The sequence below is a fragment of the Cryptotermes secundus genome, unplaced genomic scaffold (genome assembly GCF_002891405.2).
Source record: "Cryptotermes secundus unplaced genomic scaffold, Csec_1.0 scaffold1066, whole genome shotgun sequence".
Lineage (NCBI taxonomy): Eukaryota > Metazoa > Arthropoda > Insecta > Blattodea > Kalotermitidae > Cryptotermes > Cryptotermes secundus.
In genome coordinates, this window is record NW_019738984.1 from 455,824 (window position 1) to 475,834 (window position 20,011).

General features: G+C 40.4%; 1 protein-coding gene across 1 annotated transcript in view; it reads left to right on the forward strand.

Annotated features, from left to right (window-relative positions):
* The window catches only part of LOC111871548 (photoreceptor-specific nuclear receptor-like), a 134,315-nt gene extending 115,419 nt beyond the window's left edge, over window positions 1-18,896 (forward strand). Inside the window, exons 6-8 of the mRNA XM_023864719.2 lie at window positions 8,038-8,276; window positions 14,380-14,623; window positions 17,258-18,896. Of these exons, the coding sequence (XP_023720487.1) occupies window positions 8,038-8,276; window positions 14,380-14,623; window positions 17,258-17,496 (722 nt within the window). The 3' untranslated portion in view covers window positions 17,497-18,896. The remainder of the gene's footprint in view (window positions 1-8,037; window positions 8,277-14,379; window positions 14,624-17,257) is intronic.
* Window positions 18,897-20,011: the final 1,115 nt, after the last annotated feature.

Sequence of the window (20,011 nt, forward strand, 5' to 3'; positions counted from 1 at the left end):
AACTTCAATTCAGAAGGTACTTGATTCGACTTGTGGACGGGACTGAGGTTTTTCGTGGTTTTCTCCGTTCACCTTCTTCCAATTCCATTATTACTCCTCCTTCACTTTGTTCCGTGCTTTGCAACTTCTGTAATTGAAACAAAGAGGTCCGTAGTTGTAAGTTCGGTGTGAATTCCAGCTAAATTTCCTGGGGCTGTTCGTGGTGTTAGTCAGTCCATCCAGGTGAATTAAAAAATGGCCCTACACTTTTCACTGACGGCTCCCATCCGAAATATTTCTAATTCCATGTACATAATTGTTGTGCCATTTGACGCCGCATAACTTGTAAGATCTTGAGTCAAACATGTAAATAAATTGGTATGGTTTATTTCGGTTGCTTTTTAATAAAAAGAAAGTCGACTAAGAAAATATTTTATTACGTAAATTCACAACTCGGCCACTTTGTGTCCTCAGTGGGTGTTTGTCCCTTTATTAGGACACATGTATTTTTCCTCCTACATTTGATCATAAATTGATATTTATTTATTCCAGTCACACATTAACAGGATGTTCCGGTGATAACATTCAAGTTTTGTACTCAACAGGTGTTCTTTTCGAATCTCGGCTAGGACACTGACTATCACGAATGGTATTTCTTATGATTTCCTCTAGTCCCACAATACAAATACAGGGAGACCATCTCGATTAGGTCGCTATTGCTTCCTTTCAAATCCTCCCAATTCATTGTTTATCATAATCCTACAATTCGTCGCTATAAAATCTTGATATTGGCAGCGCCGTGAAATAAGCCACAAACCAAAGTCGAAATCACTTCACGTCCGACGGTCAATCAGTAAGTCAGTCCATCTTGGTGTCGAGCCCCATCTGGAACGCAAGACCAGATTTTAATTACTGTTTAACAGTTAGGGATTTGTCGATGTTGAGAGCCCTCTCTGACGAGAGAAGGGGTATGTCATTTGTCAGAGGTATAGAATAAGTCATTTACATGCATTACTGTATATCACTTGTCAATATGTATGTTACGTTACCGTGCGGAGGGGGGAAGGGATCGCTGACTCATCCGCCACGTCACTGTGGCCTGAGTTGCCACGTTGTTGCTGGGTAGGGAGGGGTTCTCCGTTGCGCAATATGTCACAATATTATTTAGTTTCACACGTATAATAAACAGCAGAATATATTATAGGGTGTATATAATATATACAAAACCTCTGAAAGTTCAGACTGAGAACAGCAGATCATGCTCAAGTTCACTCTATAAGGACAGTCTAGTCACTTTAACTGTCATGTGTTTAATTGTAACCACAATTTAACATCTCCTTTCAGACTTATGAGTGGTGATAATGTGGTAGAGCGTTGGAAACTTAATTCATCCAGACTTATTACATACAAATTTTTGGGTGTTTCTTTCATCATGTGACACTTTAAAATTGGCATAACTTCTGTTTTATTGAACACAATTGTCTGAAACTTTCCAAGATTGATCTACGCAAATGGGAATTAATTTTTTTTCCGTTAGAAACCCTGAACTAGAAATAAGATGGCTTAGTAAACAATGGATCAGAATATGTTTGTTATCAGAAGCGGTTACATTTCTGGTGGATCTGCGTTGCTCTATGCAGACTTTATTTTTGAGGTTTTCTGCTTGTGTTACACCATTGAAAGAAACTATCTGACGGACTGAGAAAGGGTTTGAAGAAACAGGAACTGCGAAATAAACATGCAGAAAACTTAGACGTAACACATTTTTTGAACGGAAGACATTTTCGCTACAGCAAGAGAGGCAGTAAGGAGGTGAAAAAAAAGTATCTACAGTTTAGCACAATGAATTTGGATCTCGACCCGCGCTGCATGGTAAACCTGCCGTGATGACTTGTTCTCGTTAACGTACAAAATATAGTTAAGTCAGCCACTGGTGAAAGCAGGAATAGCGAGACGTTATGCATTCGTGTGAAATTACGGAGCGCTAATGGAGACCAACCAAGGTGTCTTGTATATCACATGGGTCTCCTATGACGGAGGAATCCCACTTTGGTTATTAAAATACACAAGGCGACTCAAGAGCAAAAGAATTTCATAACAAACATTTTCTGACATTCTGACCATCTTGTTACTCAGTCCAGTGTTGCCAACAGTAACAAATAAATTCACCAAGTTTGTAGAAGAATCTTTTAAAATATCATAACTTTGCGTTAATAAAGACGAAGCTAGGTAAAGTTTAATGCTTTAGATTATATAAAATCCAATCTATAAACAAGTAAATGCCAATTTAAATAGCCATGAATAACAAAATGAATATGAATAATGATTTCGGAAGATGTGGGAAGTAGTGAGAGCAGCTTGCATATTAAGGTAGGGTCTATTTTTCTGTAACTCTTGTAGTGAAGTTGAAGAAAACAACGAAAACACATAGTGAATTATTTCTCTTGGATGAAATATTATATTGATTCTTATATTATTTAACAACATTTATTCATGCGCATTTTTTATATAAAATCGACTGACGTGGGGCGGTAAATATTTGCGGAGAACAACAAAGAAGATTTTGGAAAGAAACGGTCATAGCGGTGGTTAAATTCTTCCGAAACGTCGGTTAATTTTCTGCGGAGTACACCAATGTTTTTCAACGACATTCATTGTCCCTTACCAGCTTATGAGGAGCTCTCATTTTGTGACCCAATTTTTTCGAAGCTCTTGCACTTCTGTGCCCAAAGATTATGAAAACCTCCCACTTTGTTAGCGGAGAAATACACATTTGGTCTACCCATTCTTACCTGTCTGCTGCCATTGGTTGTCAGTTCTGCGAGCTCAAAGCAATTGAAGCGTGTTAATTTCTCCGTTTTGTTTAGTATAGGAAGCTTGCCGTAACATGCAGTGCCATGCACTCCCCTTTCCCCTCAAGCATCACATCTCTTGTAATTGACCCTGCCCCAGAAAGACTCAAGGTAAACCGCAGGTCAGTAGACAACAAGCCTATTGCTTCTCCTGCCAGTACGTGGAGTGTCCCTGTACCACAAAAACAACGTTTTTATTTTACTTTTCGAAGTTTTCGCCGGGGAAATATTCATTCTAAAGGGTTATGACGATGATGCATAAGAAAGTTACTAGATTTTTGGACTTTGCCCATTGTCCAGTATTCTAGAAACTAGAAAACACAACGTTTCGGAAACTGTACCTCTTTCCGCCCTCAGGTGTAGGTGGAAGGTATCTACTCGGTTGGGTCCCTTGAGGTCGGCACTTTCTAAGGGACCCAACTGAGTAGGTGTATTCCCCCCCCCCACATCTGATAACGGAAAGAAATCCAGTTTTCGAAACGTCGCGTTTTCTAGAATACTGGACGATGGACAAAATCCAAAAATCCAGAACTTTTTTATGCACCATCGTGACAACCCTTTAGAATCAGTATTAGTTCATAGAATATCGAATGATGGACAAAGCCACCAAACCCAGTAACTTTGAGTGGTGTAATGTTGGTAACATGGCCTGTAGACTGGTCGACTTTGGAACCCGGTGCCTTCAGAATAGAGACCTAGACGCAAACCTAGGCGGAACACTTGACCTGCCGAATGCAAACAACTATGTTAACGAGCATGTCATCAAGCTTACTGAAAGCTCTAGGAATGTCTACATGTCTTCAGGACACGCACTGGGATGCTGCTGTCCACCGACGCCTGCCCTCTGCAGCAGGGATGTTGATGTGACGCTGAGCTGAGCTGGCGACCGATCGGCTGAACCTAGCGTCACATCGATCAACTGTCTCGCGTTCCTTCACACTACACACAGCAACAAAGAGTGTACCTCGCTTTTAATTATCTTCTTTTTCTGGAACAGCTTCGTCCTTGTTGAAAGCTTTCTATAATATTCACTCTCTGAAATAGTGTGTGTATATAGACAATTTGCCTGTCAGTTTAAACCAATGGAAATCTTAAATTCATCTAAATAATCCTGAACAAATCAATTTATACCGAACCGACAACACACTGAGTCTCCATTGCAGAGATCAACTGGTTAATGTTGATAGTGGAAGTTAACAGCTCTTCATTCCAAATCATTTGAAATATGTAAATTCGCTCTGTCAACAAAACGCAGTTAGTAAAGTAAAGTGGTCCCCGTGCTTAACTAATTAAGCACTATGCCATGTAGAAGTATGAGGGAGTGGATATACAGATGTATGTATGTATGTACTTGAAAATAACGGGAAACCTCAGAACAGCTGGCGTGCAGACGGAAATCGAACTGATCGCCTTCACAAATGTAGTCTAGAGCGTTACTGATACACGGCACTGCACCATTTGTTACAGTTTCATCAGGTCTATAAGATTACTATTGTATACGACCTATGTATGTATACTGAGATAGGTCTCTGAATGTCTGTAAGTGTACCTGCTCCCGTCCTCAATGGGCTTTTGTTTATGAAGCTTATTATAAAGAGTATACAGTTAAAAGAAAGTCACTTTCGTGAGTCCTACAATCGTTAATACCAACATGGCAGCCTTGCGAAATTGCAAGGCAGGAGGGACACTAGCCCCATTTTATTTTGCGAGAGGTGTTCTAAGAATAGCACTTTGCAAATATTTATAAGTTCATTTTGTGTAAAAGAAAGTAACAATTTAGCTGCCCATCGAAATTTAGGCACATATACAACTTTTCACTTTGTAAGCTACTTCTGTTTTCTTCTCATGATACATTGAAGTGATTTCTTAAGCCAAAATTATGAAGAACTTGAATTAAGTGCTACTAATATTCTGTAGCATAATAGCCATACCTATGCTTTTATGTGTGTCTCAGTGTTGCAAATCAGAGAACAATAATAAAGAATAGAGGGGCAGGTACCTTTCCTTCGAGCAGTCGCAGGCTACGTAATGAAAAATCATAAAATTGAAGAAGGAATCACAGAAAAACTGGAAATAAGAAACATCAATATTATACCATGCAAACCCGTTGCTAGGAAACGATCACGAAGAAAAAGCTATACAAGAACCATTACTGAGTAGACTCTTCGCAAATAAACATGTTTTCATGGCGACATTTGAAAACAGGAACAGAGGAAATTGAGTCGCTATATTCCTCCGAAACTTCGATTAGCTTCAAACGGACTATATGCTAGTACATCCCAGAAGATAGAACTCTTCCTAACCGCCGCTGTGAGAACCTTAGATCCTACACGGCCCTATATCCCAGGAGACAGAACTCTTCATAACCACCGCTGTGAGAACCTCAGATCCTACACGGCGCTATATCCCAGAAGATAGACCCTTCCTAACCACGGCTGTGAGAACCTCAAATCCTACATTATTCAATTACATAGTGTGTATGGGATCGACTGGAGGAACTATTGAGAATCGTGACTCGGGAACGTTGAGAATAGAAGTTTCCGTTGTATTCTTTAACGTAATATCCCAGAAGTAGACTTGATGAGCTGAGGAATGCGAAGAAGAGCTTCAGATAGGATACCTGACATGCGAGGAGAGAATCGAACACGGAACCTCACTGATACGATTCACATACCCAATAATAACCATGACAGCTAGTTCCTCCTTAAGACACACGATTTATTTTTGGGTGACAGTGACCGCCTTTGGTTCAAGAGTGCTCTTGTATTCAACTGCAGGAGCTGCTCTGACAGTTGAATCTCTCCGCCTTTGTGATTAATATAAACACAAGGAAGGACAGCGCAGGGGGGAAAAATACGCCAGATTAAAATGACTAATTGGTGTCAACTCCCGACGGAACTAAAATTAATTAAGAAAGTGATTTCATTTCACGGTTTGGAAGCTCCTGTCAGGATATAACGTTGTTATACAAAGTTAAGGCTCTATTCCGAAGAAAGTAACTAAGCCTCCTCATCCTTGTTCTCAAGTTTTAGAAATGGAGCAAGAAAAAGAATTAATATCTAGGCGTTTAAACTTTACTCTGTCAACTCTTTTTATATTCTTCACTAAGGTACCAATCTTTCTTCACCTAAAATACATTTTAGACTCAATTTTCTGAAGAGCGTAGCCTTGAAACAATCTTATGTCTCATGCGTCGACATTAATTGAAGGAAGAACGTCTGTCTGTCTATCTGTATGTCTGTCTCGTCCTAGGGAGCAAAGAAATTCACTGCGTTCTGCATAAAGGCGAAGGCTATGCTGTTCTTGTCACTAAGAATTTTGCCCTGAAAGTGCAGAGGGACAGTGAAATTTACATTCCAGATATTCTTAATCTGACGTTAGATTTATGCGAGTGGCATGTTTCGCGCTCCAATTCCTTCGACCCTCTAACCATCAGGATGGAAGTAGGATGCCAGATCGGGACCGAACACGATTTCAGTGAGGAGTATTGTAAGATTTTAGTTTCTAACAGACTCGGTTATGAAGACGTTTATCTTCCTTGATATAACGCCATGTAGCCCGTTGAAAGTCAACTGACATTTCGGAGGAATATGTCGCTTCATTTTTCAGAGTCGAAAGGAAGTCAAAGGAAAAACATACATGAAGCTGTCAGCAAACATAAGGGTTAATTCTCCTGCCATAAAATTGATTTCGACTGTCTACAACGTAGCCACTTACGTCTTTTACATACTCGCCTCAGAATCTGAAATTCTGCTTTTCACTAATTCAACGAAAGGCTATATAACGACGATAAATTGGTCTGTGTGAAGATTTCGTTTAACACCGAACAGAAGAGGATAAGTAACTGTAAGTAAAACTGCCCCTATAAGAGGCCATGGAGGCTCATAGGGTTTTGAGATGTTGAGGCTCCCACATTTTCTAGACAATCAGCTCATAGATGGCGGCAAGTTTGTCAGCCTTAGCCCCGGCTGCCCTTTACCCCCAGGAATATTCCTGGTGCTCATTTCTATTAGAGTCTGAGTCGAACTCAGGGCCATAGTTCGGCTAGAAGGATTAGGTAAGTTGAAAAAATCCACCTCATCTGGACTAGACCCCGCGACCTTCCGTCTTGTAGCGTAGTGCCTCAACCAAGTACGCCACGCGTGCCCCCTGAAAGAAAAGGAGTATGAAATGGAAGAATCCGACAGGGAGCAATGTTGGCAATTGGATATAAGGAAAAATTATGCTCAGTCTGTCATATGGTACGTACTGTATCGAAATTCAAAAATATATTTGTTTGGACATATACCAAGAAGAGTATGGAATATTGAACTTGAGGCTGCAGTAACAATTCTACGTGAATTCAAAACAAAGGGACTAGCCTTGCCGTGTTCCGTCTAAGCAAATCTAAGAATATGTATTCATTAAACTGTTTATTAATCATCACTAGATGTTTCGACCATCCAACTGGTCACCATTAAGTGATACAATACTTACAAGTGCCTTCCGAAATACGTGTATAACCAAAATTAATTTTTGTTGAGAGTAATTTCATGAAATTTCTGTCTCGACGCCATCTCTCTCGGACGATAGACAGGTTGCCAAATGGTCACAGCTCACCAGTCGTTGACGTGCCTTGGATAACCGAAGTACAGGCAGTGTAACAGGAGCGATGAACGTTGTACGCCTTCTTGTATCGCTGTGTTGTATCTGTGGTACCTAAATATATATAGAAGTGTAGCAGTAACATAAAAACGATTTTTAGTTGTTAAATCCACAAATTACGGTCAAACTACGATACGCCTCCCCCCCCCCCACCATGGAACGACTGATGTCGCAATAAAGTAGATCCTGGAGTCACCGACAGTCCTCAGAAATTCCTTTGGTTTAGTATATACCATACACAGCCCTCTCGCACGCGTCCACCACTGCTCTTCCTCCGCGTCTCACAGTAGGTAGCGCGGGGATAGTCTCGAAACTATTACTGCTACACTGAACGGGTGTTCATAATTCTTTTTTCTCTTAGGCTATTTTCGCCTTTTTCCTTTTTCCTCTCTGCTTCCACATCTGTGTTTCCCTCTTTGTTCACCTTTATCTTTCTCTCACTAAAATTTTGTTGACACAGCACCGACTTTTCCAACACGTTCCAGAAGTTTCCAATTTGAATCTCGGTTTTTACATCATGAAGGTTTATGTGTTTTGACTTACATTAATATTCCGATTTCAGAGGACAGTATAGACGTAACCAACGAGGAGACTTTGCCCCCCACGCCTCGCCCACTCACCTGCTCTGCACCGACGCCCACAGTTTCGTCTCTGGCCTCACAGCAGCGTCCAGTCGAACCAGCGGCTATCTATCCGCCTATCCAGGAGACCGTGTACGAGACGTCAGCACGGCTACTCTTCATGGCCGTTAAGTGGGCCAAGAACCTGCCCTCATTTGCAAGGCTTCCGTTTCGAGACCAGGTACCAAACACACCCTGCATCCGTTCTAACTAAACAGCACACTCTGCCATGGGAATATGTTTCAGTTGTCAGCAACAAATTTGGGCACAACATACGTACTCGTATTTTGTTGCACCCTGTTCTGTAAGTCATTATAGACAATATTCCTTTTATTCCTGTCAACACAATAGCATTTCCAGCAGGTGGAGTTGCGGTCTAGGACAACAGGTTCCGGCATGGGTGTCATTTTCAGGTCGACTACTTCAACAAAATAACTACGTATATAGGGTTAACCAATACATAGAATACCAGTACATTATAGTATTCAGTACATATAGCAGTTACTGCATGTACATAGGCTTAGTGATGCTAGGCGGATAGAAATGCATACAGCTGAGCAATTAGTACCTGATCCTAGTCCTTTTGAGGTTGAATTCACTATTGAAAATTTGAAAAGTTATAAATCTCCAGGTAGGGATCAAATTCCGGCAGAAATTATTCAAGCAGGAGGAGAAATATTGTGGTGTGAGATCCATAAACATATTAATCCTATTTGGAATAAGGAAGAATTGACTGATCAGTGGAAGGAGTCCATTTATTGCAACAATTTTAAACAAGGGCGATAAAACTGACTGTAGTAATTATCGGGGGATATCACTGCTATCAACTTCACACTAAACTTCACTCAGAATCCTTTTTCTTAAGGTTAAATCCATACAGAGGTAAAATTTTTGGGAGATCATCAGTGTAGGTTTGTTATAACGGGTCAGTTATTGATCATATGGCCTACATTCGTGAGATACTGGAGAAAAAATGGGAGTACAATGAAACTATTTAGGCTGATTAGAATGTGTTTAAGTGAAACCTATAGTAAAGTCTTAAAACATATTTCTGATAAATTTCCCAGTGATTAATAGATGGTAATTGTGGAACTTTTTCAGAGAGCAACAAAGTCCCGTATTGGGCCGCGCCATACCTCAAGCTGGCTTCCCACCCCGGCGGCCCGGGTTCGATCCCGGATCTGGTCAAGTGGGGTTTGTGGTGGATAAAGTGGCGTTGGGACAGGTTTTCTCCGAGTACTTCGGTTTCCCTTGCCAATCTTCATTCCACCAATTGCTCCACAATCACCCTCACCTATCATCTGGAGCTGGTACAGTAGGCCAAGTAGCCGCAGTAGAAGGGACTTAGTCCCACCCCACTAGAAATAAGAAAAATAATTAAAGTCCCGTATTACTCCCTTAAATAATTTTAAAATATTTATTGACAGAAATATTGAGTGCGTAATGCGATGATTCTACCTCCAAATTTTAACCTTTAGTTCTTCAGAGAACCGTCCATGAAAGGCATCAAGGACCAACAAACTTGGTGGGTTACAGACAGCTCCAGTGCGCCTTTTCGAAATTTTTTCACCAGACCTTCCATGAAATTTTCTGTCATCCACCAGTTATTTTACACACACATAATCATATCGTCATGAAACATTCTCACAAATAATTTTGCAATTGAGATAAATATGAGACAATATTTTATTACCTTCAGCATTTGTTCGCAGCATCACGGTTACACGCTGATTTTCATAACCAATGCCTCAAATTCTAACTTGTTTATCACCTTTGGCACCAACAGAGTAATTTCGAGGGATATAAAAATACACCGCTTCATCATCTACATTTCCTGTATGCTTTAAACGCAGAGTTTTGTTTTTTCTTTAACTGAATAAATAATTGCTAGAAGTTTAATATCTTCTCTTGAAAATCGGATGGAATCTATTGACAGATGGATATTTGATGCCTGGGTGACAGTCCTACATGTAGCAGGAATCTGTCGCAGCAGCCTCAGTCAGGCGCCATATGTATTCTGCATGATTCGGCAGTTTCTGTTTCCTATTTCTGCATATCCTGCCGCGAAATAAAGTCATCGCCTTTGCATGCGTCTCTTTGACGAAATGGAGGGCTGTAGCACTACCAGCTTAAGAGCACGATCGTTCCTCCAACTGACGGCTGCTTCATGTATTGCAAGTCTGAGTCCTACAGTTCTATTCAGGTGCTTTGCTCAATATATATTGATTTTTTGTTTTAATTCAAATTTAATGTAAAGCGGCAATTACATGCGGTATCTGGGGTTTTCTTCATTTGAAGGAGAAGGCTGTAGATCGCATTAAGTGGAGGAATTGTTTTGAAAGAGACTGTGGACCTGTCGTCTTGACAGATTACTGATGATGATGATCTGGGGTTTTAAATTTCCTGTAAACATTGAAATACTTTAATGTCTAGAACTAATGGTATCCAACAGCGATCTGAGACGATAACTGGATGACCAACGATAACAAAATACCCGCTTCAATTTTCCTTTCTCGTATTCTGAACATAAGAAAAGCCGTAAGACGCAACAGTGATATTAAAGAGATGAAACTATCCCTGTAACAGGCCGCGAAGGCCCATAGGGTTGTGAGACATTAAGGTTCCCGCAATTTCTCTGGGCAGTTGGCTCACAGATGGCGGCGAGGCTGTCAGTCTTACGCGCCGACCGCCCTTTATCCCCCAGGAAGAATCCTGGTACTCATTTCTGTTAGAGGCTGAGTCGACCCCAGGACCATAATTCGGCTGGAAGGATTAGGTAAATTGAAAATTCCCAGTTCATTGGAACTCGAACCCCCGACCTCTCGGTTTGTAGCACAGTGCCTCAACCAATTACGTTACCGCTTGTCCCACGCAGCAATGAACATAGGCAATAAAGTGAAAGCTAACAAATCTCCCTTCGTCACAGAGTTAATATTAAAATTACTTGGTATTTTCAGCCTCTAGGTCCCCAAGAGGTGCTTCTTATGTTGTCGTACATGAAGACATTCTACACAACTTAAATATTTACAAATATTTTCGGATGTCTTTTGTTGTTATCTTCGTATCTAGTGTCCTACGACTCGTGCTATGAATATGAACATTAACCTTACGTTGCAATCTTACAACACAAATTCTAGACGCGCTTATTTAGACGCCATCAAATATGAGACGCGCCCAGATTTCACAAAGTTTAAAATGGAAAAAGAAATTACTTTAGAACCGATGAAATACAATGTTGGATTTAATGTATGGGCGTGAAAGGATTCTGAAGAAAACTGTTCAATGAAGAGTTTCAAAATTTGTATTCGTCATTGAAAATTATTAGACCTCGGACAGGTACATCCTGAAATTTTGTTGGAGCAGACGCGTGGCGTACTTGCACCACATCTGGCTTACATATTTGCTCATGAACTTTTGGTTTATTTTAATCAAAACTCGTTTATATCTCATTTAACATAAACACTGTGGTCATTTTATCGTTATTGTCAGTATGGTTTACATCAAATTTCAAGTAAAAATGGTAATGGCAGATCAACTCCTTAATTCACTCATTCACTCATGGAGCTGAGCTCTTTTTGTGAAGCACCCAATTCTGCAGCTACTCAAGAATTTCTCAGCATCTTATGGAACCCGAAGGTTTATTACCGTGTTTATAAGAGCCCTTCACCGGTCCCTACCCCGAGCCAGATCAATCCAATCCATACTAGCCCATCCTATCTCTCTAAAATCCATTTTAATATTATCCATCCACCTACGTCTGGTTCTTCCTAGTGGTCTCTTTCCTTCAGGCTTTCCCTCCAAAATCCTATATGCATTTTTTCTCACCGACCCGTGCTAAATGCGCTTCCAGTATCCTCCTTGACTTGATCATTCTAAATATGCTTGAAGAAGAGTACAATTTATGAAGCTCCTCATTTTGCAATTTTCTCCAACCTCCTGTCACTTCATCCCTCTTTGTTCCAAGTATTCTCCTCAGAGCCTTGTTCTCAAACACCCCTAGTCTATGTTCCTCCCTTAATGTCAGAGACCAAGTTTCACACCCATACAGAACCACAGGAAAAAGTATAATTTTTATATTCTGATCTTTATGTTTTAGGCAACAGATGGGAAGACAAAGATTGTGGACTGAATGGTAACAAACATTACCTGAATTCAATCTCCTCATAATTTCCTCCTAAATCAGGTTTTTATGATTAGCTCCTTAATATTTTAATAAAATTAATGTTTACAACTTTAGAAGCTACCATCTTCTGTGTCACAGCTGCATGCTATTCGTACGTGTCGTGTGCGTGGAAATTGGTCGCATGATTTATATTCTGAGTTTCTATCCGCATATTTCACTTCCACACTCTTCAGGTGTCTTTCTCTTATCGGTTCTTCGCGAGTAGTTTCTTCACACTCAGAGTTTTCTAAATATTTTGACAGGAAAATTGTCACTTCTGTTGAAAACTGCCCTATACTGACTCTTACAATAAACTATATTTTCATCATTGATAACGAAAAATTATAAAAAAAAATTACCTTCCCTGTCGTTTGATATTTTCTAAGTTGAACAGTAAAGGACTAGCCAATTAATTCCCGCCATGCACTTTAGTTAAAGGAACGCTGCAATTCCCGCCATTGTGACGTGGAAACTACGGAAAGCGCGTTGCATACTTTATCTACAGTGTTAATTCCATATTGGAGTTCTGAACTGCCGGTTAATTATAATCTACTAAAATTGTTACGTCTTATACTGATATTTAATTCAGTGATTATAATCGGTATATATTTACCGTTTTTTTTCTTTACATTTATCGTTCTGCATGGCCTTATTCTCTGACTGTTCTCGAAGAATACTCACAATTCCTTAAACCTCCATGTCAGGTGCCCTAAAAACGAGAATACAGCGTAGACGGTATAGCGATGGCTACGGGCTGAACGACCGAGGGTTCGGAGTTCGAGTCCCGGTAATGTTTAGAATTTTGTCTTCTCCACGTCGTCCAGACCGGCTCTGGCCTCCACCCAACCTCCTATCCAGTGGGTACCGGGGATAAATTGGCCGGGGCGTAAAGCTGACAACTCAGCTCCAGCTAGTGCCGAGGTCAACAAAATATGGATCTCTACATCCACTCCCCCATACGCTTTCATGACGTAGTACTTAATTAGTTAAACACAGGACAACTTTACCTTTACCTTATATTTGTAAATACCTGCAATATGTTCCTATATTATGCACGAATATCTAGTATTTCGTTTCATTTAATTAAAGCTGGTCGTATTAGTCATTGGTTGTTAGAGTGTGAAAACTATAGTTAGAGAATTTAAATGAATTTTAATTGCCAAAAATATACATCAGATTACATGAAGGTGTGCGTGGCATGCTGAGTGCGCCAGAACCCATCTCTATTCCAGTCGTTTTATCTAGTGACGTCCAGTGTTACGAAAAGCAGCAACACCAACTGCAGTCGACTCATAAGGCGCGCCCACATTACTCGTCCTCGTGTGACTCGCTGTGCTCGCGAGTAATGTGGACGATATGACAAGTCATGAGACAAGCAAATTTAAAATTTTTAATTTAAAAACTATAGTCAATATATTAAAATGCGACTACAGCCTATACACACTATGAGTAAATATACGGATCCTCACGCGCCGAATGCTGGCGAGGAACTGAAGTAGTGTGGACGAAGATTTACGAGCACAAGTAAAAGCCGGACTAGTCTCCCGACGAGAACAAGCCTGGCGAGCACGAGCACGAGCACGAGCACGAGTAATGTGGACGCACCTTTACGGGAAAGTTGAAGGAATTCTGAGAGGGCAGTTGATACAAGGCATGTAGTGCTCTTGTCACATTAAACTCGGTAAAATTTGGCAGTCTATTCTATAAATAATCAGTAAATATTTTAGAGGGCTCCGGTGATCCAATTGAGGGCGATGGGATGGGCGAGACATATAAATCATAAATGAATATAGAATTTTTGTTGGAAAAGTTGAAAAGAATAGATGTATTGGTAGATATGCGTGTAGACGGGAGGAGAATATTAAACTGGACTTTAAAGAAACAGAGTTTGCAGATTTGCACTGGATTCCTGTGGCTCAGAATAGAAAAGAGATGTTCTTTATCAACACAGTAACGAACGTTCGGACTTCGTAAAATGTTGAGTTTCTTGCGTAATTCGGCGGCTCTTAACTTCTCAAGAATGACTCTGTTCTATGGGGATATTTGATTACCTCCTTATTCTTTGCATTGGAGACTTGTTACGATAAAAGCAGGCTTCCATTTCATGCAACTTCCGTTCCAGGTGATACTTCTAGAGGAAGCGTGGGCAGAGCTATTCCTGCTGAACGCCGTTCAGTGGTGTATGCCGCTGGAGTCCAGTCCTCTGTTCTCGGTGTCGGATCATGCCTCAGGAGCGCCAAACGGCAAGGACAGCCAGGTCGCTGCTGACATTCGTATTCTTAACGACACTTTGCTGCGGTTCAAGGCCATCGGAGTCGATCCCGCTGAGTTTGCCTGCCTTAAAGCAATCGTCCTCTTTCGTTCCGGTGAGGTTATACTTATTTATGTTTCTTTTAACTACACTCTCTGTGAAGAGAGATGAAGTGACAGGAGGTTGGAGAAAACTGCCTAATGAGAAGCTTCATAACTTGTACTCCTCTCCAAGTATAATTAGAATGATCAAATCAAAGAGGATGAGGTGGGCGGGGCATGTAGCACGAATGAGGGAGACGAGGAATGCATATAGGATATTGGTGGGAAAGGCTGAAGGAAAGAGACCACTGGGAAGACAAAAGTGTAGGATGGTGGGCAATAGCAAAATGGATCTTAGAGATATAGAATGGTATGGTATGGATTCGATTGACATGGCTCAGAAAAGAGACCAGTGGAGGGTTCTTGTGAACACGGTAATGAACTTCCGGATTCCATATAATGCAGGGAAATTCTTGAATAGTTTCAGAATTGGCGGCTCCTCAACAAGGGCTCAGCTCCATGAGTAAGTAGGCCTAAGTAAGTAAGTCCACTATCTGTAATTCTTTCTGTATGACATCTAATGGTGAGGTGATTAGTGGAGAATAAATCAGAAAGAATGTGGAAGGAACAATAATGACACAATTTGAGGTAATATCCTGGAATCTGCCTGGATGTACTGAGGAATACATAAAAATCTCAGTTAGGCTAGCCGATCACAGGGCCGCGACTTGAACCCTGGACCTCCAAAATAAGAAGCAGTAGTGCTACCTACTCTAACGAGAAGTCTGTTTTTGGTGAGGTTTTGGAATGTTGAGACTGGCCGAGCATGTAGCAAGTATGGTGGATAAAATTACATAATTACAAGCAAAACTTCCAAGAGGTAATATCACTGACAGGAGAGTTAATCAAATCAATTCATTTAATAAATACTTAACCTGAAACTCAGTTTCATAATTCACAATTGTTCTTGATGATTTAATCACAGCAACATAGATTTGTGCTGACTGAACATAAATTCTAAGAACATTTCGACATTTCAGAGAGAGGCAGGTGCTGGTTGGAGACGATTTTATAACAAGAGCTTCACAGTTTGTAGCCTACGCCTAACATTGTTAGAATGGTTAAATAAACCCCAGCCAGAGGAGGGACGAGCTCGCTGACAGAAAGGGACTAACTATTAAATACCACTGCCAGTAAGAGGTTGGAACCTCGCTGGCAGAAAGGGGCTGATAGTAAGCACCAGTACCTGTAGGGTATGGAGACTGTAGAAATTAAAGGGGGACGCACAATGGACCAGTAACCGGTCTAAGTACATGGGGAAACACCCCCCCCCCTCAATACGGAATACGGAAATGGTTAAATAAAGAAGGATGTGGATTTGGAGTTAGCACAGCGTTGGTTATGAAGATTTCTGTCCTCTGGGAGAAAACGCTGTGTAGCTCGTTGAAAGTCAAATTTTTCATACTAGTTTCTTGTTTCGTTTGTTCTTCGATCCAGAGATGAAGACGACATGTTCTTCAGAAATGGCGGTTGAATTTCCACGGACTAGACTTCTTCAAAGGAGTTTGTGATTGGCGGAACATGTAGTAGGAATGAGGGTTTGGAAAAATATATTTGAAAAATCATAAGAGAAGAAACAGCGCTCGAGATGAGTCTTTCTTTTACTAGTCGTTTCGTATTTTGGGAAGGCGCACAGGTTTTTGGGATCAAGTATTATGAAAAACGTGGCCCTGAGGGAGATGAAAAAATTGAGAGATCGAATTTAAAGACGCAGAAATTTATGACTGATATGTCATACAATTCTATTATGTAATAGAATCACGGACACTGGAAGATGCAGCTTGGATAAGGAAAAGAAGAAATTCATATAGAATTTTGATGAGGAACCCTGCTGCAAAGTAAATGCTTGGAAGGCCGCGAATGGACTGAACGAACACTAGTATTAAATGGATGTAGGATAAATAAATTGTTATCATCATCATCGTCATCGTCATCGCAATCGCCATCGTCATCGCCATCGTCATCGTAAACTTTCTAGAGTTAAAGCCGTTTCCTGTGAATTTGAAACTAGTCTTGGTTCCTCGTCGTCTTCGTCTCCTATGGAGGCAAAAGGATGTCTTCGCCGTAAACAATTTAATGCTTATGGATAGGCGTAAAATTCATCACGTGATATGTCTGCAAAATGGACTACATTGGCTTAAGGAAAAAGACAAATACAAATTTAAAAACAATTTTTGGGATACCTCCTGGATATGCTTTATTTGGAAGACGGAAGTAAAATGGCATTCTTACTATATCAATTTGTTTTATAGAAAAGTAAGTTGTAAGGATGGGCGGCGCCATAGCTCAAGCGGTTAGTCGCTGGCTTCCCACTGCGGCGGCCCGAGTTCGATCCCGGGTCTAGGCAAGTGGGATTTGTGGTGGACAAAGTGGCGCTGAGGCAGGTTTTCTCCGAGTACTTCGGTTTCCCCTGTCGATCTTGATTCCGCCAATTACTCCATAATCACCCTGATCTGTCATCTGGGCTGGTACAATAGGCCAGAAGTGGCCACAGTACAAGGGACTTAGTCCCACCCCACTAAGAAGGATATGAATTAAACGCAACAAGATCAGAATCGTGTCTAGTGGAAAATTGTGCTAATATCCATGCAGAATCTTCCGATTGTATTACAGCAATGAGAATTGCAGCTGACCGATTTATGTTACAGAGACACGAGGCCTGAAGGACCCGGCGCAGGTGGAAAATCTGCAAGATCAGGCACAGGTGATGCTGGGTCAGCACACAAGGGGGCATTACCCTGGACAGGCAGCGCGTTTCGGCAGATTGCTCCTAATGCTACCACTGCTTAGGCAGGTTACTACTGGACGAATTGAACAGATATTCTTTCAGCGGACCATCGGCAACACTCCGATGGAGAAGGTCCTCTGCGACATGTACAAGAACTGAACAAATATTTCACTGAGCTCTCAGACAGAAGAGGCCAGACATTTTGTGTGGGGAGGGGGTGTTTGAGAGAGCCTCACTGAAATAAGTGTAGTTTATTCCTTTGGGTAGGTCTGTTCTGAAGAAAGAACATACTGGAGTGTTCGAGAACGAAGTGCTAGGAGGACGTTTAATCTAGGAGAGATGGAGTAACAGAAAACTGAAAAGAATTACTTAATAATTAACTTCAAAATGTTGTAATGTTCTTTAAACATTCCATGAGGTAACGAAATGAAACCAATAATTTAGAGGAGGCATTTAGCATGTATCGATGAAACGAGAAGTACATATAAAATTCTGATTGGAAAACCTCAAGAGAAGAGGCAAATTGAGACATCTACGCTTAAATAGGAATATAATATTAAAATTACTCTTAGAGAAATAGGTAACAATAATCACTACGTCTATGAAGTGACTGCCTACACAGTGAATGGTAGGTGATCCATGCCCGGTTTGGGAAATATATAGTTTCTCTTCAAAAGCCTCTAGAAAAGCTGTGGGGCCCGTCTAACTTCCCATCTAATGCATGCAGGAGGTGAAATGGTGGAAAGGCGGAGCTAGAAGTCGACCTTCTTATTTCGAAGTCTATAATGTTTGGAGGTTTACTTCCAAGCTATTTTATACTCTATCGCGTGGTGCTTACGTACAAGAGGGACACATCTATCGTAACAGACAAATATTGTGTGAATGTGTGAACTTGATTGAATTGACTCAGAATGGTTTAATTTGGTCAACATAGTGACAGATTCCAAAAAAAAAACGAAAGACTGTATTGATCCCCTGAGCAAGTGGCAGCTTTCGTGGAATGTCCTGAACCTTGGAGTTTAGTGGCTGCAGAAGTACATGTCAGTCCGTGAGACTCTTACAGTAAGATTACCTGTTCTGTGTGTTGCCTGAGACAAGATGCACACATATATGGGCAAAACACTTCAGTTTTACTTCACTTGCATTTAGAATAACTCACAACTAAATAAAATATTTGTTTCAAATTCAGTTTACCAAATTCTAAATGTAATATGCCCTATATTTGAAACTTAAGTGTGTTTAATTTACTGAACAGGAACAGAGGTGAAAAGTCCTTGTTTACTAATTTTTTAGTTTTAAATCGAGTGAACTATACTGGCTCTTCTCGCCAATCAATACATTACACCCATTAGGCTCAATCTTAAGAACTAAATTTTACAGATATCTTTATAATTATTGTATCCTTAACTTTCAACACAAGTACATCTAATGCCGAGGTCAAGAATGATGGAGCCATACCTCTACTCCCACATGTATCTTCATGGTATAGTGTTTAATTAATTAGGTACAAAGACAGTTTTACCTCATCCTATTTAGTTTAATAAAAACCATCTGATGAAGCTGCACATTTTATTCGATTCAACGCGATGCCAATTGTTCCACTCAGTTTCCATAGAAACAAGGACCACAATGTATAATGGGACAACAAATGAAAAAAAAAAACATTATAAACAAAAGATAACATACTAAGTCAGTTGTATGCCGTGCTAAAGCTCAGACGGTTAGTCGCCGGCTTCCCACCGCGGCGACCCAAGTTCGAGCCGAGGTCAGGTCATGCGGGATTTGTGGTGAACAAAGCGACACTGGGACAGGTTTTCTCCTAGTATTTTGGTTTCCTTTACCAATTCTCATTCCATCGACCGCTCCACATTCATTAACTGTCATCCGGGGTTTCTACAATAGGTTAATTCCTGCCCTACGTACGGAGTGGTCTGTCTCACCCCACCCCAAGAAGTCCCTTCTACGTAATCTGGCAAAGCCTGCATGCTAATTAGTGCATATTAAGGTCAATTAATTAATCAATTTATCGACTTCTACTTATAAGAATCACGATTTTGTTTTGTTTTAATCGAATCTGAACACGAAATATAAAATTTAATTGGTTTTCATTTCGACAAAAATCACCGAAGACGACAAAATTCTTTTAAAATAAATGAAATAAAAATAAGAATTCTTTAAAAGAGAATAAAATGTACAGTAGCATTATATAATTTGTATTAAATTGCATTATGAAGTAAATTCATCTTAACCTGTGATTTGCAGTGAAATATCCTTCACAGCGGAGGCTGTAGTTGTACTAACATGACTCGGTTTCTAAAGCCTCGACCTTGGAAATTGATGTATTATTTTAATAGTAAGTTACCATAAATTTGCCGTTCAGATATTTGTAAAGCCTTCACAGAAAAACGTGGTAGAAGATCAATTCTCCGAGCGAAATTTAAACCCGAGATGGCTGCGCGCAGGTGGCCTGATGTTGCCTTACGTACCACGATAACCGGGGTTGGCATTTAGAATTACATTTTTCTAAATTTTTTATTAAAGTGCTAGGTCGTATACAGCGAAAGATGAGTGTCAGTTGAACAGAGTTATGCCACAACAAACGAATGTTAAGTTACACCACTTTATATACAGGAGATATATGTATTAATTAGGATTAACATATAATTTTGTAGTA